General features: G+C 39.6%; 1 protein-coding gene across 2 annotated transcripts in view; it reads left to right on the forward strand.

Moving 5' to 3' along the window:
• Nucleotides 1-1,325: 1,325 nt before the first annotated feature.
• Nucleotides 1,326-25,279, forward strand: part of LOC127838555 (glycerophosphocholine phosphodiesterase GPCPD1-like) — a 67,597-nt gene continuing 43,643 nt past the window's right edge. The window contains exons 1-11 of one of the 2 annotated variants that reach the window (XM_052366371.1): nt 1,326-1,409; nt 3,308-3,390; nt 3,932-4,087; nt 4,988-5,148; nt 13,906-13,965; nt 14,956-15,107; nt 15,592-15,669; nt 15,895-16,005; nt 17,835-18,000; nt 21,446-21,584; nt 23,032-23,086. In XM_052366371.1, the coding sequence (XP_052222331.1) occupies nt 3,359-3,390; nt 3,932-4,087; nt 4,988-5,148; nt 13,906-13,965; nt 14,956-15,107; nt 15,592-15,669; nt 15,895-16,005; nt 17,835-18,000; nt 21,446-21,584; nt 23,032-23,086 (1,110 nt within the window). In that variant the 5' untranslated portion in view covers nt 1,326-1,409; nt 3,308-3,358. Of the gene's footprint in view, nt 1,410-3,242; nt 3,391-3,931; nt 4,088-4,987; nt 5,149-13,905; nt 13,966-14,955; nt 15,108-15,591; nt 15,670-15,894; nt 16,006-17,834; nt 18,001-21,445; nt 21,585-23,031; nt 23,087-25,279 lie in introns of both variants that reach the window. The other variant, XM_052366372.1, reaches the window with a different exon arrangement.

Raw genomic sequence — 25,279 nt, forward strand, 5'->3', positions numbered from 1 at the left:
TCGTACCCAAATATTTATTCGTACCCAATTTTTTTTCGTAACTAAATCTTTTTTCGTACCCATTTTTTTTGGCATAATTTTTGTACCCAAAATTTTCGTACCCATTTTTTTCCTACCCAAAATTTTCGTACCCACATACACAATTGTGGTGATGTAGATAAACTTACATAGATGCTTTTATATCAATCCTCTTTAAAAGCATCGTCACACCAGTACTGTCAGTACTTTGATTTTGTATTTAAAATTCAATTACCGAGACTATGTTTTTACATATGAGTCGTGTTCTGAGGAAACTGGGCTTATAACATAACCTACGCTCCAGGAGTGAAATAACGTAATGCTCAATTTTGTTTATTACACGGGTGTTATTACACTAGTTATATAACTGTTAAAAGACGTCATTTTTGACGAAATGACGTAATTATTCAAGCGAATTTCTTCAGTTAAACTCTTTTACAATGTAAATAAACGGTGAAAAGAGCATAAAATAAAAAGAAAATGTGTTGGTCATGTTATAAATAGAATCTTAGATTTGTGGTCATTTTGTATTGAATTTATTAAACGCGTCATCTCAATAAAGATAAAAACTCGGCAAGCCGCGTTTTTATCTTCATTTAGATGGCTTGTTTGATAAATTCAATACAAAACGACCACTCATGCAAGATCCTATATATAATGCATGTGCGTACAGTGTCGTCCCAGATTAGCCTGTGCAGTCCGAACAGGCTAATCAAGGACGACACTTTCCGCCTTAATTGGATTTTTGCTAAGAAAGGACTTCATTTAAACGAAAAATGTCATAAAAGCGGAAAGCGTCGTCCCTGATTAGCCTGTGCGAATTGCACAGGCTAATCTACGATACTTTACGCACATGCATTATGCCCATTTTTCTCAGAACGCGACGCATAAATTGCTGAAGAAATTAACCCTTCTAGCTTAGCTAACTTTCCAATCCTATAAAGTATAAATGTTTGTAACTTATCTTGCAATCACATTCTGGAATATAAATGTTTAAACCAATTTAAGGCAACTTTAGTCCTATCTTAGTCGTATGTAAACGTCTGAATTTGTAGGTTAAATACTGTCTTCAAACTATTGATATTGATTTAATAATTTTAGGGTACCAGGGTTATAATCGGTGTTTAGATTTACATGTAAGAAATATGGTATGTGAAACATAAGCACTAAAATGAGCACCTACATGCAATCACAAAACCTCAAGCAAAGAAAACAACTGATACAAGAATGAGTTGTTTGTAACCCAATTAGTATACAATCGTGTTACATCGGCTTTCTCCGGACTCCTCCGATTTATGGAATAAATCGTCTGCTGATCCAGAGTTGGCAGACGAGTCGTTTTTAACCTTAACAGCAACAACAAACTCAAATACTTGTCAACTTATGATAACGTAAGTTTTTTTTTTTATAAATGCATTTCATGGTGTACAGATCAAACAGATTTAACTCATATGAGATATGTTTTGTTCTAAAGAAATAATTAGCTAAGCGATGTTTCTATTGATAGTGAATGTGAATAGTTTTCGAATGAAATATATTTCGGTTAGGGCTACAAACCACTATATCAAAGTTCACACTTGATTAAGGGTTATTAGCTGAGAACATATGCTTGGGATATGAATATCAACTGAATAATGTCATTCATTTGTTAATCGAGTCAGCGATTTTTCATTTGTAAAAAAATATACAGATCATTAATCACATATATGGTGGACGAACCAGTTATCGAACACCTAAGAAATTACGTTAAATTACCTTAAAATTGAAACACTTAAAATGACAAAAACATTTTGTTTTAACAAATGACTAACAGTTCAATCATTGAATGATTTATCTGTAAAGTTTTCCAGCAAACTACCTTCAAGAATTCATAACAATGATTCCCTGATTATTGTCAACTCTAGCAGACAAAACTAAATGGCGGCCTATGTAAACATGACCTACATGTATTACCCGACACTTCATAAATACTACTCCAGTATATACATAGTCATATGACTATCACGTGACCCGGACTCGGCGAAAAAATCTGCGTCTGCTGCAATCAAAATTGCAAACGGAAATATGCTTTTTGGTGTGTAAATGCACGTTTTGATAAATGCATTCAAAAAGTATTAGCAAAAAACACACAAAACGGTGTAAATAACAATAAATGCATTCCTTAAACCTGTTTTCGGCGCATTTGTTTCAAGCTAAGTAGGCAAGTAGGTCATGGACTTCATGTGCGACCATTTGTTTATCAATGTGACGTCATGCGTACTTTTGCGCATGTGCATACAGAACCAAAACAAAACGTTCGATAATAGGTGCTGTTCGATAACAGGTACTTACACGATAAAATGTTTTAGTTGCTAAACCACACTCTGCACTCAGGCCTCGGCATGAGATGAATGTCAAGTTGTTTTACAAAATATCAACAACAACAAAAAGTTTGTCAAATTATTTTTTACTTATATGTAACAGAAAAAAAAATTCTTTTGACTAACTTTTTGTATTTTTATCTTTTGCCTAACAAATGGAAAATTTTGAGGGTTTTGGGACGGGGTAGAAGCTGGGGGGAGAAGGGTAGCAGGGGGGGGGGGGGGTAGCAACTAATGCTGAGTGCCTGTGCTTAAATGGTGATCATAAACATGAGAACCCTCGCTCATAATTAAATTCTGTTACTGCTTTAATAGCAAACCAACATTTTTCATGACTTCAGAGTTTCAGAAACATTTTTATAGAATGACGAATACATATGCGGTGTTGCGGATGGTCTGGTTGACAATATTTCGTATTGTACTAACCAGAACTTGCACCTAGACAGACTTTAAAAATTGAACAATTTTATAGGGCAGTTTTCTTATTTTATTTATAGTACTTTAATACAAGTATATATGTGGGTAACTGTAGCTGATGTCTGGTTTGTTAAGTCACACCCACAACCTTGTATTCTTTATTGTAAAGCCATGATAATATTTTATAAGAAAATGAAACTGATATGCTTGTTTTCAAATATATATATTATAACTTAAATCCAATAGATATACATTTGATAAAACAAAGATAAAATGAGATTCATTGTTGTTTTTTCTTTTTGCCTTCACTACCATTCAGCGGAAAAGTCCGCGTCTGTTTTGACTATTATTTTTTTTAGCAAAAAAATGATGGCTATTATTTTCCGAAAGCCAGTGTGAGCACTGGTTCTTTCATGGAATATTTATGATGCGGACACTTGTACCTAGCTTGCAGCCATTGGGTACCTAGCTTGCAGCCATTGGGTAAAAGTGCCTATCCTTTCCTCTCCTAGTCAAACACATCTGGTGCTGGATACTGTTCACCTACAGAAGCCTTCGAGATCATGGCATCAATGTCGTGTGAAGTGAATTTTAGGTTTGTATTTTTATTAATTTATGAACAAGTAACACAAACAATTGTTGTTACCTTTCAATACCTGGTTCACAATTGCAACTCTTTTTTTGCTACCTTCTGGTAGGCAGTGTTTATACCTAAGTTATACCAATTCAGTTCAGGTTGGAACTAGCGGGTATCTACTTTTCCCTTTGAGGCCCAGGAGATAGTTGAATATCTTTGTGATGTACACCACAATCTGATATAAGAATCAATGCATTGATTTTCCCTTGATTCCTTTCAAAATGAAAACGAAATATAGTAAATTGTTGATGGAATGTTGCAAATATTGTGAAATCTTGTATGAAAAAATCAGAAATATGAAAAAAAGCTGTGCATTTGTGTCCCACGTATTTATTACAGAAGATGAAACTCCAAGCGCTCATATTACAGCCATAAGTTATTAATTTTTTTTCCCATTAAGGTACTTTAGCAGTAAGATGTGCATATATTTGCCAGTCATTATATCTTCAAATGGTAAAGCCTGTATACAAAGTAAGATAGGTATAACGAAACCTTTCAGGGTACGGTCAAAGACGCGACCGGGTGAGACTGTGTGCCTAGTAGGAGATACCCCAGAGCTCGGGGGTTGGGACCCTCACCGCGCTGTGATCTTGCACTGTGAGATGGGGAGGCCCAATGAGAGCAAATTCTGCCCTGAGGAGCATTCTGAGGAAGGGTCTGTAACATTTGATTAAAACTTGTCAGTGTTTCTTTTTCCCTTTTGGGGGTTATGTATGCTTGTCATTATTTTATTTAATTTTTGTGCCCCACATTTGATACGACAAGGCTTACTGGTTTGCTTATATTGGTCTACTTTTATGTCTTTTCTTGTCCTGAATCGTAACTCAGGGGTCAAAATTGTCCCATCATCGGGTTTACTTGTTCTCCTTATGTGCATATACTAAATGATATAGTGAAAACTAAAAAAAAATATATTTGAAACTGTAAGGCCTGGTGGTTTGTAGTTGTCATGTAACATTTTCTAGTGTCCTGAGCTTAGTTTATTCAAACCATGCACATGTTTTTAAAACTTTCCCCACCCCAGGGGTCGAATAATTTATATAATTTCATGTACTAAATACCTTAAAAAATATTCTTCTTTGAAACCCCAAGGGTAAGTTGTTTAATAATATTTGGTGTGCAACAGCATATGATGTTCCTCAAGAATCTAACTTTGTTCTAATATTGCTTCTGGGGTTTAAATTGGCTCTATCCTCGTGGATACTTTTTTGTGTGTATTTGTTTTAGTAAAAACTTCAATTTGTTCTAATACTGGCTTGTACCATATCAGATCTGTGTCATACAGAGGAAAAACTTTTGATTAAAACCACAGTTATTGCACAAACATAACAAAATCTGCACAGTCTTGTTTTAACATGTCTCGTGTGAGCAACATAGGCCATCTTGATTTATTGATAAATGTATTTTCCTAGTTGCAATAATCTAACTCCCAGTTGCTAACCCTCCGGTGAGCTGTACATATGTACTCATAAAGGCTCAAAGCATTCAAGAAGAACTAGGTATTCTCCTAACTGGTAGGGATTATTGAGTGAAATTCGTTATTTTACATCCACAGTGACATCTGGTCAAAGAGCGTACACCTGGAAGGGTCTAACATCCAGCACTATCGCTACTTCATCTGTCGCCTACACCAGTCAGACAGGGAGGGTGACTGTCGTAGAGTTCTCGTCAGGGAGTGGGAAGGACACATCCGCCCCAGACGGGTTTCACTGACAGGTTTAAACATTGGAGTCTTGTTCTGGCAAAATTGGGCTGAATGCATGTTCGTAAAGGGTCGTCCGAGATTAGCCTGTGAAGTCCGCACAGACCAATCAAGGGCTACTTTGTCCACAATTATGGATTTTTTTACAAGGAAGTATGTTTTAAATGAAAATCCAGTTAAGGCGAAGTGTTGTCAGATTAGCAACGGCTAATTCGGGACGACATTTTACGTACATCCATTTAGCTGCTTTTTCCAAAAATGAGACTCATTTAAAAACATTACAACTTTCATTACATTATGGTACTTCATCTCTGGCACAATACTCCAGCATATCCTGGCCAGCTTAGTTGGCAAGGCTCTTGATTGCTAATTCAATAAATTTTGAATTTCAATTTGAAAGCAGCAGAAATCTGGTGAGGATTGGTACAGAAAAAACTTGTTTCACCATTTTTTCCTTCTTCTGTGATTCAAGTTAACAAGAGAAGTGTATGCTACTAGGCTTTTTTCCTTCTAAGTTCTTTAGCAAGTGCCTTATATAGGCCCCTTCCTCCTGGAGAAAGGCCCCTTCCCCCAACATAAATTCTTTAAAATCATGCAATTTTTCGCAAATTTTTAGTTTACCTTGGAAATATGTTTCCCCTTTCTCAGTTTTGTCAATATTTGTTCCCCTAAAAGTAAAGCCAAGGCACTTTCCCCACATTAGGAAAAATATGTTCTGTGTTAACTTTCCACCATACAAACAGATTTAACTACATGTACCTAGCGCCCTATTTACATAATGCTGCTTGTGTCTTTAGCTGGACTTTTCACCAAATAGTAACAGCATGACTACTCATCCATGTTGTCTGTGCCCTTGGTGTTTTTTTGTTAAGGTAAACTTAAAACACCTCCATATCACTATTTCTACTACAGATTTTCACTTTGAGGTCACAGACCAAGGACCATATTTGCAGTCACATACAATTCAGCAGAATTATGGCTCCTATATACTTATACAAAAGTCAATTCAGGATAAGACGCGCACAGCAACTATATATCTATATGTCTATGACAGATGTTGAAATAAAACTTTGAGGTTGTTTATGAACAGTCACTGACCAAGACCAATAACTTTGACTAGCCAGTTTTTAGAACAATTATACCCACTTTTGCCCTTATAAATTTTAATGTTGAAGTTGAAATTCAGGTAAAAGTTTGCATTGAACAAGTACATATCTCTGTGACTACTACCTATATTAAATTGAAACTTCACAAATGTATTCTGGATCATCATTCAATGTCATTGACTCATTCCCATAACTCAGACTTACTTACGTTCTTAGAAAATTAATGTTAATGTTTTGTGTGGCAAACCTCAATATCTCTATATCTCGTACATAAATTCATTGAACACATGTAGCCGTGACTTCTGTATTGGGACAGTTCTTTTCAACCTCTATTTAAGGAACCTCCCTTCAGATTCCTTTCTAGTTTTCATTTTTTTGTATAAATTTCTAAATTCTCATAAGGCCAAGACTTTCCTATAAGATGAAGGTTGGATGTAAATGATGAATAACAATGAATACCGTAATTACTCTACGTTTTCGGACACTCAAAATTTTCGGACACCCCTGTTTTTAGCAAAAATAATTATTTTTCGTGACTCTTAATTTTCGGACACACGAGTTTTCGTCAATAATTAATGTCTCTAAGTTTTCGGACAGTTTATTTTAATAGCTTAATTACGTTACCTGATATCATATGCTATTTACTCCGAAGGATCGTAATTCATCCGGAATTTTCTGTCCGAGGAATCCCACACTTTTCATAAACCCGTCAGGTAGGTCAGAACGGTCACATAGTGCCGTGTAGCCGTACAACCAAAACGGGACATTACCCAGAATTCACTCTTATTCCGGATGCGATATACAAAGGCCGACATTTTTGTTATTGACTTAATTGTTGCTTCTGTTTCGCTGGATTCTTCTGTTTAACAGAATAGAGAAGTTTTTGTTTTGCGTTAAAACATTCTCCGTATATATATCCGTGTATTTCTGTATTGTTTTGTGTATTTGTTTGTTTGTTCAAGGCAAAATATGCCTCAAACACGTGGCTCATGTGGACACATAAGGGCAGCATGGGACAACCATGGTAGCTGCCTGTCGTGTGCAGGATGTACCCAGGATAACTGCTGCCCTTTCTGTGAGCATTGGTCTGCAGATACCTGGGCCATCAAGCGTCGACCCTTCAAGAGTCGTGGACACAACAAGAATAGTTCAGATCAAAGTAGGGAAAGTTCCGTGTGTCGGGACTTTTCACCACACGATCTTGACCATATGCCACCAGTAGCTGCCAGGCATCGGTCCTTACCCTGTGACGATACCGGACAAAATTTGCCCAGTCTGTTTATCGGGAATGACCAGTTGACCGGTCCGGAGACTTCACCGGTCACCGGTCAACATTGACCCGTCCGGTCACCGGTCATGCTATGACTGGTCAACCGGTCACTGGTCACTGACCAGTCCGGTCACTGACCAGTCCGGTCACCGGTCATGCTATGACCGGTCCGGTCACCGGTCATTGACCGGTCCGGTCACTGGTCATGCTATGACCGGTCCGGTCACCGGTCAACCGGTCATTGACTGGTCCGGTCATGTAATGACCGATCCGTTAACCGGGTACCGGTCTGTGCCACAGACCGTTCCGGTCACCGTAGATGTTGACACTACCTTGTCAGTACTCCACAAAGGTAGACGCAGCCGCGTTTCTACTGTGAGTCACAGACGTAAACGTGTAGTGTCTGATGTTTCCGGCTACTCCTCCACCTCGGGCTGGTCGTCGTATGACTCATCGTCTACTTCAAATAGCCCTCATCATTATCGGAGGGGACGTCGTTCACGCTCACCGAGTGTTTCTCGGCGTAGATTGCCTCGTAAAGAGCGATCAAGCCAGCGCTCGGGGAGACGTTCGATCAGGAAACATCATTCCCAGCGCCGCCGAACAGTGTCTCGGCATCGCAGGGATAAGGGACATAGACCTTCCTCTATTAGGCGCTCTCGGACTCCTAGGTCCCCTAGTCGATCCTTCTCTGAGGAATCTATTGACACCCTTCCACGTGTGTCGGCCTCTATTTTGGCCTCAACACACACTTCAGCCGTTCCTACAACCACTGAGCATAATTTGTATTCAAACACTAGTTTGCATACATATCAGGCTCAAGGTACAGGGGTTAATCTAACCACTTCGGCTGCGTTTTCAGCCCCACGGGTCTCTTCCACATTGCATAGAAGTAAACCCGGGGCTGCCGCTACACCATCAAATCCCAATACTTTGTGGATCCAACAGTCGCCGGGAATCTTTGTCCCTTTTTCGACTGATCCTTTACCAGCGACCTCTGGTATTCAAAGTGAGTCTGCTGACTTGATCTCTGAGAGACCTAACTCACCAGCTATATCTTTGATGGTGCCGGAAAACGATTCTCTCATGATAGAAGCGAATGAATCTATTATTCCTACTTCTATATCCACTGGTTTCAATCAATCCAATGCTCCCGCAGACGGTTCGATTGAGGCGGGTTCGGAGTCTAATGAGGCCGAACTTTATTATTTGGCCTCCATCAATCAGGTATACAAACTTATGTTCAATACCTTAGATGAGGACTTCTGCCTCCGCCCTTCCTTGTCTCTCACAGGATCTGCGGTTACTGTTACAGAACAGTCAGCACGCAGACGAGAGCCTGGCAGGATAAGTAAGGCTACTTCCCGAGTGGATCTACGCCTTCCTATTGGCTCTTCCACAATGGCTGTTTTCCAGTCACTTGAACCAGCCAATAAGCCTTCGCCATCTCCATGGAAAGCCCCTAAGGAGCTGACGGAGCCTAAACAGATGGATGGCGGGAAAAGTTATAAGGCCCCGGTACCCGACCCTGCTACCGGTTTGGACCTTTCCAAACTTCCGGTTCCTGATGCTGACATTAGTAAGCTGTCACTTACCATGCCTTCATCATCTACCCATACAGCAGTCCCTCTTTCCCTATTGGAAAATAGGGAGCTGAGAGAACGCCGTTCCATAGGTCTGGCTAACCAGCTAGATCTCATGGCAGCCACAGCCTTAGACTTGGTTTGGGAGCTCTCTGATTCAATCCCAGAGGAGCTCCGGGCCTTGTTGATACATTTTTCACGTACTACGCAGTGTTTATCTCACAATGCTGCGTCGTCTATGTCTGAGATGTTAAGGCTTCGGAGAGACCTCATCCTCTCTTCCTTGCCCAATAATTTCCTTTTGGAAACAGGCGTAAACTCCCTTCGAACTGCTCCACTAACAGAAGAGTCTCTTTTCGGAGGGAGGATACAGTCGGCACTTACTGCTGATCGTGAAGATCAGATACATGCCTCCTTAGCTAGGAGCAACTCTGGCCAGCGCCCTGTGGTTTTTAAGCGCCCTGCTTCTAAGCCCCCAGGAGCCCCACCGGCCAAGAACGCTAAAAGGGACAGTTTCCCTACTAAGCTTCCGTCTGCTCCACGTCAGCCCACAAATAGGCCTCCTTTTCAGAACAGAACAACTTCCTATCGGAAGCCTTCTGTAAACCAAAATTGGAGAAAGGGCAAACCCAATGCGGACAAGAAGTCATTTAATCCTTCTTCCGGCAAGGGTGGACCTCCTAAAGGTCAGCCCTAGGTCATACCCCTTTCTACCGCCACAACCTCTGATGCCGGAGGTACCAGTCGGGGCCAGACTTATGCACTTCGCAAATCGATGGCTCCAAATAACTTCGGACGCGTGGGTTCATTCTCTTGTCACACAAGGCCTCACTTTTCAATTCGAAAAAAGGCCCCCACTCTCTCGCGTCCCAATAGATCTGGTATCTCCGCATCCACAACTTCCAGACTCCATTCTCGGACTCCTGGAAAAACAGGCGGTAGAAAGGGTTCACGACCCTTGTTCTCCAGGATTTGACAGTCGCCTTTTCCTTGTTCAAAAGAAAAGCAGCTCCTGGACACCAGTAATAGACTTTAAAGTGTTCAACACGTTTCTAGTCAAACCTACTTTCAAGATGGAGACTCCTGCCTTCATTCGGCGCTCCATCAAACCCATGCACTGGGGGGTTTCCTTGGACCTGGAAGATGCATACTTCCATGTTCCTATCCATCCCAACTACCGGAAGTACCTGCGCTTCTCCTTTCGAGGCCAGGTCTACCAGTTTCGGGCGATGCCCTTTGGATTGGCCACAGCTCCACGAGTTTTCACCAAACTCATGGCCGCAGTGAGCGCACACCTCCATTTACACGGGGTTCAACTGCTTCAGTATTTCGACGATTGGCTCTTACACCAGCTCGATCATCGACTGCTTCTGCTACACCTAGAGTTTTCTTGGAAGGAGCTCCTCTCTTTAGGACTCCTTCTCAATGTAGCCAAGTCAGACCTCATTCCCTCTCAGGATTTCATATTCGTGGGAAGGAATTTTCTGACCCACATCAATCGGGTCAGGGTCTCACCGCAACATGTATCAGACCTCCTTTTGAAGGTCAGATGGGTGCTGTCCCAATCTCATATCACAGCTCAAGATTTCCTCTCACTCAACGGTATCCTGAGCGCTGTAGCAGACTTCGTGCAGTTGGGACGTCTCTTCCTACATCCTCTTCAGCACTATCTCTCAGCTCGATGGAAATGGTCTCCAGACAATCTGCTAACACAGATTCCCATCCTTCCGTCCTTAGTCCCCCACCTTCTATGGTGGCTAGACAAGGAGACCCTGTTGGCAGGAGTACCGCTTCTTCCCCCGCAACCGTCTTTACATCTCATAACGGATGCGAGCATGGAAGGTTGGGGCGCTCACCTGGAACCCCATCTTCGGGACTCCTGTGTGATGGTATCGACAGACAACACATCAGTCGTGGCTTACATCCAGAAACAGGGCGGTACACACTCTCACTCCCTGTATCTGGAAACAATGAAATTACTTGTTCTTTGCAAGAGCCTAAACGTCTCTCTCTTGTCCAAAAACTTACCAGGTCGTCTCAACACCCTGGCGGACGGTTTGTCTCGCAAACACCAGTTACTTCCATCGGAGTGGACACTTCATCAGGAAGTGGCCAATCAGATATTCCTCACATTCGGTTATCCACTGGTCGACCTGTTTGCGACCAGAGACAACCACAGACTTCCTCTGTATGTGAGTCCAGTGTACGAACCAGCAGCGTGGGCGGTAGACGCGCTTTCGTTTGATTGGGATCAACTGGACGCTTACGCTTATCCCCCACCCATTCTAATTCCCCAAATCATCTTGAAAATCAGTGTGAGCTCTTGCCGGATCCTCCTGATAGCCCCTTGAAGGCCCAGGAGATCCTGGTTCAACGACCTTCTCGGTCTCCTGTGCGAATTTCCCAGGGAACTCCCGCACAGGTCAGATCTCCTATCTCAGAGAGGCAGACTTCACTTGGATCCAGACATGTTCCACTTACACATCTGGCCGTTATCAGGCAATCCCTGCAGAAGAAACGCTTTTCTGTCGGGGCTTCAACGCTCGTTGCCTCTGCAAGGAGAAAGTCCACCAGAGCAGTCTATGATGCTCGCTGGAAACTCTTCTCTAATTGGTGTGTTCGAGGGAAAATTGATCCCCTCAATCCCTCTGCTAGACGCATAGCGGATTTTCTAATCTATCTCTTTGATGATAAGAAACTTTCTCTTAGCTCCATCAAAGGATACAGATCTGTGCTTTCGCATACCTTGGCTTTTCGTAAGTCATCACAAGTCTGTGCTGACCCAGCCATTTCGGAACTGATCCGAGCCATGGAACTTAAAAGTCCTGTGTCTCGTTCTCTTACCCCCAAATGGGATTTGGCTTGTGTTCTTGGATCGCTTATTAAAGCTCCCTATGAACCCCTTAATCAGGCTTCTTTACAGTTCCTAACCTGGAAGACCGTTTTCCTTCTTACCATGGCTTCATCCAAACCTAGAAGTGAAATTCATGCTCTTTCTATCGAAGAAAGCCATCTTCATTTTGATTCCTCCAATGGCTCTGTCACCTTGTTGTGTCAGCCAGGATTCCTTGCTAAAAATCAACTCCCCTCAATGGCTTCTAAACCCTTCAAGGTCCCAAGTCTTTCTAGAACTTGTGGTAATGAAGATGAAGATAGACTCCTCTGCCCTGTCAGGTCTTTGAAGTTCTATCTTAGTAGAGTTAAGGCTATTCGAGGTTCTTGCAAGAGACTCTTCATTCCCTTAAAAGGGGGGGGGCGATGTGTCTGCGGCTTCTATTTCCCATTGGGTAGCCTCGACTATAAATAGGGCTTACTCTTCTCTTTCTTCAAGGGATTCATCCCTTTTTAAGATTAGACAGCATGAATTACGAGCAATGTCGGCTTCGTGGGCATATATTAATCATACCCCACTCTCTGACGTGCTTCAAGCTGCTTTCTGGAGGAATCAGACCACTTTTTCATCTTTTTATCTTCGTTCTCTGGAGTGCCAACAGGACAACTTGTATTTGTTGGGGCCCCCTTGTGGTTGCACAAACCGTAGTATCTTCTACGGCATAGGTATATTACGCTTATCTGTGAATTAAGTTAATACCGTAATAACGAAGATTAGCTGAGAACCCGAGATATGGGTTCCGCTGTGATGGGGAGATTTTCGCGAACCTTCCCGCCTCGGCTGCAAAGTCAGCATATGATATCAGGTAACGTAATTAAGCTATTAAAACAATTTTTTCTAGTAAAATTCATTTTAATTAGTAATTACTTACCTGATATCGGTAAGTCCCACCTCCCACCCCGCTCTTCGTCTAATATTTCATATTTTTTATTGGAATAAGAGTGGATTCTGGGTAATGTCCCGTTTTGGTTGTACGGCTACACGGCACTATGTGACCGTTCTGACCTACCTGACGGGTTTATGAAAAGTGTGGGATTCCTCGGACAGAAAATTCCGGATGAATTACGATCCTTCGGAGTAAATAGCATATGATATCAGGTAAGTAATTACTAATTAAAATGAATTTTACTAGAAAAATTAGTTTTACAGCGCTATTTTAACAAATGTCGGTCCTGTTTTCGATATCTAATGACACTTCGATCGCGGGGTTTTACAACCGGCTTAACATCATAAAACATTGCAGGTTCATGCCTGAGGGCAACGGACCATTACATTTGTGTTATAGGGTAAATAACCTTGTAAACCAGTATTAAACAATGGTTTCGCCCGATAGCATAAGCGTTATGACAATTACCAGGGGTAGGGCCAATAAGCAGTTCAATTATCTACCGCAATGGTACTACCCATTCTCAGTAAAATAACTGTGACAAATACTTAACGTTTCAAAATTTGGTGCACCCTATTGCAAGTTTTACGAACAATGGAAGGTGTTAGACAAGAAATATTGGAAATGAAAAAACAAAGAATTCATAGTTTGCTTTTTTATTGCGTTAATTACAGGTTCGTACTAGCGAGTATCGGTACATCACATGCTCATCTTTGAACTTATTGGTCAAAGTACAACCTTGTAGTAACTATCTGTCAAATAAATTAAGCGTTTAAAATTATTTGAAATGCAGTGCACACATATATAACTGTAATTTATACTATACGGCATGGAATTTTACAAGTGCGTGCTATTACCGGTAGTGGTTGATACAATTGACGCTATTTTCGGACACTTCGATTTTCGACTCTTAGTTTTCGGACACCTGTATTTTGTGAAATGTTTTCGTATCTTAGTTTTCGGACACGAATTTTTTTTATTATTTTTAAGTGTCCGAAAACATAGAGTAATTACGGTAGTTCCTATTTTTCAGAGGAAATATCCAAAGCATCAGAGGGTGATAACAAGCTGATTGACGTCTTTGGGCATTACGGTCAGTAGTTTATCATCAAGTGAGTTTTAACACATTTTGTTATTGCCATGCGAATGATACTGGATCCTGAAAATAAATATGAACCGATATTTAAAGAGCATGATTTCATGCTGAGTTTCAGAACATGATTATGTGTTAACGTGAAGAACATGATTGGATGCTGATGTAAATAATATGATTTCATGATGAGTTTATGAATATGATTTCATGATGAGTTTATTAATATGATTTCATGATGAGTTTATGAACATGATTTCATGATGAGTTTATGAATATGATTTCATGATGAGTTTATGAATATGATTTCATGATGAGTTTATGAATATGATTTCATGATGAGTTTATGAATATGATTTCATGATGAGTTTATGAATATGATTTCATGATGAGTTTATGAATATGATTTCATGATGAGTTTATGAATATGATTTAATGATGAGTTTATGAATATGATTTCATGATGAGTTTATGAATATGATTTCATGATGAGTTTATGAATATGATTTCATGATGAGTTTTAGAACATGATTTATCCCTTAGAACATGATTCTTTATTGAATTTAAGTTCATGCTTTGGTTGTGAAACAATTGTTTACAAAGTTACGTCCCTTGAGGGCCAGCCTTCATTGTACATATTTGTTGATTTTTCAGTGTATGAATTATCATATGAGACGCATTCTGAGAAAACGGGGCTTAATGTATGTGCGTAAAGTGTCATCCCAGATTAGCCTGTGCAGTCCACACAGGCTAATCTTGGACGACACTATCGGCTTTTATGGTATTTTTCATTTCAATAAAGTCTCTTCTACATGAAAATCTAGTTAAGGCGGAAAGTGTCGTCCCTGATTTGCCTGTGCGTACTGCATAGGCTAATCTGGGATAACTCGTTATGCACATGCATTAAGCCTGGTCTTCCCAGAGCTCATATGTTCCAATATTGTGCCTGCAATTTCTTCCATGCACTCAGTCTGAGGCATGTTTTTCGTTCAGATGGTTTGCATGTGATCAATCGCGGCTGGCTGATAGATCAGCTGGAGATACAGTTACAGCTAGAAGGGGAGGCGATCCAGCTGTGGAAGTCTAAACACAAGGAGCAGTTGTACAGTATCAAGTGCACACCAATCGATAACAACTGCAGAAAGGTGCAAAGTGTGACTACTAAGTGGTGTGATGATTTTGAATATGAGCTTTGGCTGTTATTTCTCAGTTTCTGGCAGTGTGATTGCACTTAGTACAATTATATTGCTAAGGCTATCTAAGGACGCCCAGGAAAATTATGAGTTGCTTATTTGACTGATTTGATTGAAAAAAAACAGTAACAAATTCAAAAAAATAATTAAAGTCTCTAATAATATTTACGGATTGTCAAGATTTGAAGGCTAGGCCGGCATTGTTCAACAATTTGCCATAGGAAAGAGAAGATTACACATGAAGGAAACATGGTCAGTGGAAACTAGAAAGTTGCTAGAATTCCAATAATATTCACATTTTAAAATAAAAACAGATCATATTTATATTATTATGGAAGTTGACAAATACTCTCATTTAAAAATCATAACCTATTTGTTGTTTGTAGAACTTATACTGGTTTATCATTGATACATTGTTGGATTGATATTTTTGCAGACAAAGGGGGGCACGTTTGATTGCGAGCTCATTGGCGACACTCTACCTCAGTGTATACCTACAGAGATTGATGTGTCGGTGAGTGAAGCGAGTGGGGTTCATCCAGGGCTTAACACTGACAAACTGACATGATTAGCTGCACTAGCCAATAAGCACCTTATGCGCCTGCATTAATTGATTATAATGCCCCTCTAAACAGAGGGCCTTTGTGAAACCAATTATTGACAAAGAGCTAAAGAGGCAGTTAACCTACTTATGTGTGTCATGGTAAAATATAATCATGCATTTTATTGTTAATGGCAGGTTTTGGAGAATGGCAAGTCCATGCCTCGACCCCAGTCAGCATTCGGGGCCATCTTCCGGCCAGACGGATTCATGACGTTTTACGCTCAAACCTACGACCCAGAATCACTGGTAGGGTGAATAATCTGGGCTTATATTTAGGAACTTTCTTAAACCATTTCTTAACTGAAGTTGAAAAGAGGTAAGTTTCAGAAATAGTGTTCAATATACTCTGCTTTTGGTAACCAAGCAAACAAATGTTCAATATTACATGTATTACAATATAACATAGCCACATTTATTTTCCGATCTTCATGAAACTTGCTCAGAAGATTGGTCCCACTGATATCTTGGATGAGTTCAAAAATGGTAACCTTTGCTTGAAAAACATGGCTGCCAAGGGGCGGGGCATTTTTCCTTATATGGCTATAAAAGGCTATAGTAAAATCTTGTTAACACTCTAGGGGCCGCATTTATAGTCCGATCTTCACGAAACTTGGTCAGAAGATTCATCCCAATAATATCTTGGACAAGTTTAAAAATGATGCCGGTTGGTTGAAAAACATGGCCACCACGGGGGTGGGGCCTTTTCCTTATATGGCTATAGTAAAACCTTTTTAACACTCTAGAGGTCACATTTATTTTCCAATTATCATGAAACTTGGTCAAAAGATTTGTCCCAATGATATCTTGGATGAGTTCAAAATGGTTTTGGTTGCTTTAAAAACATGGCCACCAGGGTTGGGGCATTTTTCTTTATATGGCTGTATATGGCTATAGTAAAACCTTGTTAACACTCTAGAGGCCACATTTATTGTCCAATCTTCATGAAATTTGGTCAGAAGATTGATCTCAATTATATCTTGGATGAGTTCGAAAATAATTATGTTTGCTTGAAAAAAATGGCTTCCAAGGGATGGGGCATTTTTCCTTATATGGCTATAGTAAAATCTTGTTAACACTCTAGAGGTCACATTTACTGTCCGTCTTCATGAAACTTGGTCAGAAGATTTATCCCGATAATATCTTGGACGAGTTCAAAAATGATGCCGGTTGGTTGAAAAACATGGCTGCCAGGGGGCGGGGCATTTTTCCTTATATGGCTATAGTAAAACCTTGTTAACACTCTAGAGGCCACATGTATTTTCCAATCTTCATGAAACTTGGTCAGACATTAGTCCCAATAATATCTTGTTATCTCAGGTGAGCGACTTTGGGCCTTTCAGGCCCTCTTGTTTAGTTAATCCTAAGCTTGTGTTGAAAAACTTGTAAAGCGCTTGAGCAGGTACATGGAGAGAGATTTAGCAAACAATGAAACTCCAGACAAATTTTATCAAGAAAGAAAGTCTTGTTTTATCTACCACAACTATGATATAACACCAACTACAAACATAAAATGATTACAAACTTAGATTTTCACCTTGAAACGGTCAATGCAAAGCATTGGGGGTTCAAACCTTTTTAAGGGCTAGCCTTATCTCACACTTACGGTACTCCAGAATCAATCACAATTCAAGAATTATTTCACTGCCTACAATTTTTGTCTTATGTAGTTAGTCCAGAATTTCAAGTAAATTGATAATTGATAATGCAACCATTTTCTTGTAATTTCCTTTGAAATATTAAAATGTGATTGTGGAATGCAATCATTGATGTGCATGTGCCTGGTATATACAGTATTTTCTTGAGTATAAGAGGCAATTTGTTTCAGTCACAAGTTGCATGAGTCTTATATTTGGATGCCTCTTATATAAGAACAAAATCAAAAGCAGTCAAGATGATAATTTATTTATACATTTAAACTTGATTATTTATATCAAATAACAACAAACACAATATAAATCAGTTTAAAATGACCAATTGAAACGTTCATTACAAGCTTGACTATTAATTACACAACATCAATATGATGGGATTGAAACTACTGGTACTTTGTTTTATCTCTCCTAACTCTATTGCAGGGATTTCATCTTGATTTCTATGTGCATTCCTCTCCTGCTGGCACTGAAAGGGAGCCGGAACATGTGGGGTCCAGCTTCATCCTTCCCATCGACCTCCAGAATGCACGGGGGGAGCAGAAAGTGCACATAAACGGACTTTCAAATATACCCATAGGAATTCTCCATTGTAAGTGTACCAGGCCCAAAAACAGGCTCTCAAATATGCCCATAGGAATTCTCCATTGTAAGTGTACCAGGCCCATAAACAGGCTCTCAAATATGCCCATTGGTATTCTCCATTGTAAGTGTACCAGGCCCATAAACGGGCTCTCAAATATTCCCATAGGAATTCTCCATTGTAAGTGTACCGGGCCCACAAATAGGCTCTCAAATATGCCCATTGGAATTCTCCATTGTAAGTGTACCGGGCCCATAAACAGGCTCTTAAATATGCCCATAGGAATTCTTTATTTTAAGTGTACCGGGCCCATAAACAGGCTCTCAACTATTCCCATAAAAAATTCTCTGTTGTAAGTGTACCAGGCCCATAAACTGGCTCTCAAATATGCCCATAGGAATTCTCCATTGTATGTGTACTGGGCCCATAAACAGGCTCTCAAATATGCCCATAGGAATTATCAATTGTAAGTGTATCAGGCCCATAAACAGGCTGTCAAATATGCCCATAGGAATTCTCAATTGTAAGTGTGCCAGGCCCATAAACAGGCTCTTCAATATGCCCATAGGAATTCTTAATTGTTAGTGAACCCGCAGGCCCATAAACAAACTCTCAAATATGCCCATAGGAATTCTTCATTTTAAGTGCACCGGGCCCATAAACAGGCTCTCAACTATTCCCATAACAATTCTCTGTTGTAAGTGTACCAGGCCCATAAACCAGCTCTCAAATATGCCCATAGGAATTCTCCATTGTAAGTGTTCTGGGCCCATAAACAGGCTCTCAAATATGCCCATAGAAATTATCAATTGTAAGTGTATCTGGCCCATAAACAGGCTGTCAAATATGCCCATAGGAATTCTCAATTGTAAGTGTGCCAGGCCCATAAACAGTCTCTTAAATATGCCCATAGGAATTCCTAATTGTTCGTGAACCTGCAGGCCCATAAACAAACTCTCAAATATGCCCATAGGAATTCTCCATTGTAAGTGTTCCAGGCCCATAAACCCATAGGAATAATTAATTATAAGTGTACCAGGCCCATAAACAGGCTCGCAAATATGCCCATATGAATTCTCCATTGTAAGTGTACCGGGCCGTTAAACTAACTCTCAAATATGCCCTTTGAAATTCTCCATTGTAAGTGTACCAGGACCATAAACTGGCTCTCAAATATACCCATAGGAATGCTCCATTGTAAGTGTACCAGGCCCATAAACACATAGGAATAATTAATTATAAGTGTACCAGGCCCATAAACAGGCTTTTTAATTTGCCCATAGGAATTCTTAATTGTTAGTGAACCTGCAGGCCCATAAACAGGCTCTCAAATATGCCCATAGGAATTCTCCATTGTAAGTGTACCAGGCCCATAAACCCATAGGAATAATTAATTATAAGCGTACCAGGCCCATAAAGAGGCTCTCAAATATGCCCATATGAATTTTCCATTGTAAGTGTACCAGGCCCATAAATAGGCTCACAAATACCAGTATGCTCGAAGGAATTATTGTAAGTGTACCAGGCCCATAAACGTGCTCACAAATATGCCCATAGGAATTCTCCATTGTATGTGTACCAGGGCCATAAACGTGCTCTCAAATATGCCCATAGGAATTCTCCATTGTAAGTGAACCAGGCCCATAAACAGGCTCTTAAATATGCCCATAGGAATTCTCAATTGTAAGTGTACCAGGCCCATAAACAGGCTCTTAAATATGCCCATAGGAATTCTCGAATGTAAGTGTACCAGGCCCATAAACAGTCTCTCAAATATGCCCATAGAAATTCTCCATTGTACATGTACCAGGCCCATAAACAGGCTCACAAATACCAGTATGCTCGTAGGAATTATTGTAAGTGTACCAGGCCCATAAATGGGCTCACAAATATGCCCATAGGAATTCTCCATTGTAAGTGTACCAGGGCCATAAACGTGCTCTCAAATATGCCCATAGGAATTCTCCATTGTAAGTGTACCAGGCCCATAAACAGGCTCTTAAATATGCCCATAGGAATTCTCAATTGCAAATGTACCAGGCCAATAAACTGGCTCTCAAATATGCCCATAGGAATTCTCAATTGTAAGTGTACCAGGCCCATAAACAGTCTCTCAAATATGCCCATAGAAATTCTCCATTGTAAGTGTACCAGGCCCATAAACAGGCTCTCAAATATGCCCATAAGAATTATCAATTGTAAGTGTACAAGGCCCATAAACAGGCTCTCAAATATGCCCATAAGAATTATCAATTGTAAGTGTACCAGGCCCATAAACAGGCTCTTAAATATGCCCATAAGAATTATCAATTGTAAGTGTACAAGGCCCATAAAAATGCTCTCAAATATTCCCATAGGAATTCTCCATTGTAAGTGTACAAGGCCCATAAACGGGCTTTTAAATACGCCATTGGAAATCTCCGTTGTAAGTGTACAAGATGATTTTCATGGTCCTTTACCTCAGATAAAGGACTTTTGGATAATGGCAAGAGTCTCTTGGTATTAATATTTCTCTATTAAGTTGTCAATCAAAAGCATCTCTGATCTGACTGACCCATATGAGCATTTCTTTGGGAAAATGGGGCTTTATGTTGTTTGTTTTCACAATGGACTTCTGTTGATCTGGCTGTCTTGTTGATCAAAACTTGTTCTACAATTTGCAAACTTGCTTGTATTGTAAGGATATGTTCCTTATGACATGGATTTGTGCATGTTAGAATGTATGTAACATGATTATTTGATTATTACGTCTTGCGTTATGTAATGTTATGCATGTTTTTTTTGGTGGGGGTGATTGGAAACCGTTTTTTTAGCAAATTTCAAAATTTTTTGGTTTTAAGATTAGGGTAGGGAGAGCAGGCCTGTTTCCTGGTGGGCCATTTGGAACAGGTGATGCCCATTCAACAACTTTAGTTACAGTTATAGCAAGCTCAAATCTATACCTAGCTTGGGATTGTGTTGATGCTAGTTGAGTCAAAATCAATTTTAAATTAAAGCTAAAAAAACAGGTTTCTTCTTAATAACTAAAGTTTTGATTGAGGTTTTGCAATTAAAATGTGTATGGGTACATTACATACTGCTTGCAGTTGCATTTGAGCCTGAAAGGTAAAGGTCAAGGTTGCTGCTAATAAAAATAGAAAAACACGGTTCCTGCTCAATAACTTGTTTTTTGATGAGTTTATAGTGCAGATATTTTGTCTGAAGGTGCAGATCTAGCTTTTGATTACAAAATTATTTAGATTAAAGTAACTTTTTATAACATTAAAAACTTGTTATCATGTTATTTATACACTAACTGTTTACTACTGTTAAAAGGTATACATTTAGTTGCTTCGAGCCTTCAATGAATAAGTGATCAAACAAACCCTCAAATGCATTATAGGCTACTTATTTTTTAGTCACCAATCCAATACCTTCACGAATTGAACTTTCATCCTTTCACACCTGATTTCAGTTAAGTACCTGATAGTAAAGCCGATGTGCGGGGGTCCAGGGTTCGACATGAGGCGGACGTTCCAAAGCTATTGGAAGACCACGCGGAGACCGCTCGATGTCGGACATCGAGGGCTGGGCAGTTCATACAAAAGTAAAAAGTGAGGTGTTACTTTTTTAACTTTAAAAGTGGTTTGACCCAAATACTTTGCAATGACTGTTACGAGGTTGTGATCCTAGTTGTTTACTTTTTATGCCCCCCTTCGAAGAAGAGGGGGTATATTGCTTTGCTCATGTCGGTCGGTCGGTCTGTCGGTCCGTCCACCAGGTGGTTGTCATAAGATAACTCAAGAACGCTTGGGCCTAGGATCATGAAACTTCATAGGTACATTGATCATGACTCGCAGATGACCCCTATTGATTTTGAGGTCACTAGGTCAAAGGTCAAGGTCACGGTGACCAGAAATAGTAAAATGTTTTTTGAATGATAACTCAAGAACGCATACGCCTAGGATCATGAAACTTCATGGGTAGATTGATCATGACTCGCAGAAGACCCCTATTGATTTTGAGGTCACTAGGTCAAAGGTCAAGGTCACGGTGACCCGAAATAGTAAAATGGTTTTCGGATGATAACTCAAGAACACATACGCCTAGGATCATGAAACTTCATAGGTAGATTGATCATGACTTGCAGATGACCCCTATTGATTTTGAGATCACAAGGTCAAAGGTCAAGGTCATGGTGACCCAAAATAGTAAAATGATTTTCGGATGATAACTCAACAACGCTTTTGCCTAGGAACATGAAACTTCATAGGTACATTGATCGTGACCCGCAGATGACCCCTATTGATTTTCAGGTCACTAGGTCAAATGTCAAGGTCACAGTGACAAAAATCGTTTTCACACAATGGCTGCCACTACAACGGACAGCCCATATGGGGGGCATGCATGTTTTACAAACAGCCCTTGTTGTGTGTTTTTATGCCCCTGGTAGGGTGGCATATAGCATTTGAACTGTCTGTCTGTCCATCCGTCCGTCCAGCTGTCAGTCAGTTAAAAAACTTTAACTTTTAAAGGTTTTATTTCCAATCCTTAGATACTGATGAGCAGCAAACAGCTTAAAACCTTAACAGACTGCGAGTTACTCGCAAGCTGTTCTGTTTTTTTTTGCCTCCGGATCAAATGATCGGTGGTATATTGTTTTTGGCCCGTATGTCATCGTGTGTGTCTATCCCAAAACTTTAATCTTGGTCATAACTTTTGCAATACTGAAGATAGCAACTTAATATTTGGCATGCATGTGTATCTCATGGAACTGCAAATTTTGAGTGGTAAAAGGTCAAGGTCATCCTTCAAGGTTAAAAGTAAAAAAGTACAATCCAAGGGAAATAATCATCTTTAAAATGAATATTTTTTACAAAACAACTTATGTGGCAAAATTATGTTTTTAAAACTGGTCCAACATCATTTACAACTTTTGATATTTAGAACTTAATTCTTAACAATAGCTGACGACCAGTCTTGACAATAAGTTACATAATTTGACAAATTTTATTTCAAGTTTATGTAATTTGTGTATTTCTCTATTTACTGTGTTCCCAGATTGGCCACCGTGCGAGAGAACACTATCGGGTCCTTCCAAGGTGCAGCAAACCATGTAAGTCCCTTGAGCTTCTGGTATCTGAAGAATAGAGTATATATGAGCCGTGCCCTGTGAAAACGGGGTTTAATGCATGTGTGTAAGGCGTAATTAATCTTACATTAGCTTGTGCATTCCACACAGGCTAATCAGGGATGCCACTTTTCGCTTTTATGATATTTTTCGTTTCAAGAAAGTCTCTTCTTAGAAAAAATCAATTTTATGCGGAGTGCACAGGCTAATCTGTGACGACACTTAACGCACATGAATTAAACCCCCTTTTCTCAGAGCGCGGCTCATATGTTACCTGGTTACGGAGTAAAGGGCTATACTGGAATCACTGTGGATGTCTGTCAGTTTATTTGTCTTACTGCCTGTCTGTTTGTCCATTGGGGCCCACTTACATTCTTCTTTGCTTTTCAATGTACAACATTCCAACTTACTTGTCCATTATGATATGAATTTGTGCATGGGGGATTTTAATTGTGCTGCATCAAACATAACTAAACTCTGAAACTGGATCATCCATCTGTGCTATATTTGGTAGGGAACATTGTATATTAACCATCTACAGTCAATCTTGTATTTATAGACCACTGAAGGGAGTAACCAAAAGTGGTCTCTTAATAAAATGGTCTTTAAATAATAAAAAAGGCCATTCGTGATGAATGCGGACCTTTGATTTTAAATCCAGATATCGGATTATCTCTTTTTGACACAGCGATTTCTGCTTTTGTAATCAAGTGAATCTGAATATAAATAAAATGAATAAAACTATTTTTTACTTAAAATAAGTTGTATTTGTTCTCTCTAATTTTAAATACAATGTAAATGGTTTGCACGCATATGGGTTTTTCCGACTCCAAACTCATTTGCGATTAAATTTACATGCACTTTTACTATTCGACACTTCCAATACCCGAATTTTCTCATTTAACGTTAATACTTTCCGTTTTGACATTTTAATTTCTGCATGTAAGCTTATATATATCTGACTCGATTATGGTACATAGGGAAATAAATAAAACACCTTGATTGAAAACTAAATAAACACGCCTGATTGGAAAATTTGCTAACACAAACTAATTAGCATAATAACAATTACATTTTTTAATGAATAGATTTCGCTACATGTTACCGATAAATAGTTTATTTTTTACACATCTCGAGAACACTGTGAAAATGTTTGTCGCATCGGCGCATTGTTTCTTCAATAAAATCGGCGATCAAATTTGTCACTTAACGTTTCAGATGGTAAACTCTTTAACCTGTAGACTGTTGGCAATACCTCACTGTATTATTCGACACCAAAAATTGATACGCAGTCAGCATTAACACCGGTCAGAACCGGTCATCGAGACAAAGGAAAATGGCTGGTGTGAAATCACAACAAAGGTGTCATCGTTCATGTTATCGGCTTAGATAAACAATCAACACTGATTTGTTCCTGAACGGTCAACAGATTTACCACTTTTACCTTAAAGCGGTCGCTTAATTCAAGACTCGGGCATCAAAATACACTAAAATCAGCGGTCGCTGGTCGCGTAAGACAAAAGTCGCTTAATACAATATGAAAATATAGGTAAAACACTCGGGCGGGATTTAAAGTGGTCGCATAAGACAAAAGTCGCTTAATTCAAGTGGTCGCAAGCACAAGATTGACTACTTAGTTTGTATCAAGACATTGAGGAGACTACAGGAAAGAGGGGCAAGTGTTTATTTGGTAAATATCCACACTGATAGGTTCTAGTTTGAATCCGGATCTCATACTCAGCAGTATTATTTTTATGCCCTCGGATCGATAGATCGGGGATATATTGTTTTTGTCCTGTCTGTCTGTCTGTCTGTCTGTCTGTCTGTCTGTCTGTCTGTCTGTCTGTCTGTCTGTCTGTCATTCTGTCCAAAACTTTAACCTTGGTTAAAGTTTGATAACATTTGCAATAGTGAACATACCAACTTGATATTTACCATGCATGTGTATCTCATGGAGCTGCTCATTTTGAGTGGTGAAAAGTCAAGGTCAAGGTCATCCTTCAAGGTCAAAGGTCAAATATCATTGTATTTGTCTTTCCTAAAACTTCAACCTTTGTTAAAGTTTTATCATAACTTTTTTAATATTGAACACAGCAACTTCATATTTGGCATGCATGTGTATCTTGTGGAGCTGCACATTTTGAGTGGTGAAATGTCAAGGTCAAGGTCATCCTTCAA

The sequence above is a fragment of the Dreissena polymorpha genome, chromosome 7, assembly GCF_020536995.1.
Source record: "Dreissena polymorpha isolate Duluth1 chromosome 7, UMN_Dpol_1.0, whole genome shotgun sequence".
Lineage (NCBI taxonomy): Eukaryota > Metazoa > Mollusca > Bivalvia > Myida > Dreissenidae > Dreissena > Dreissena polymorpha.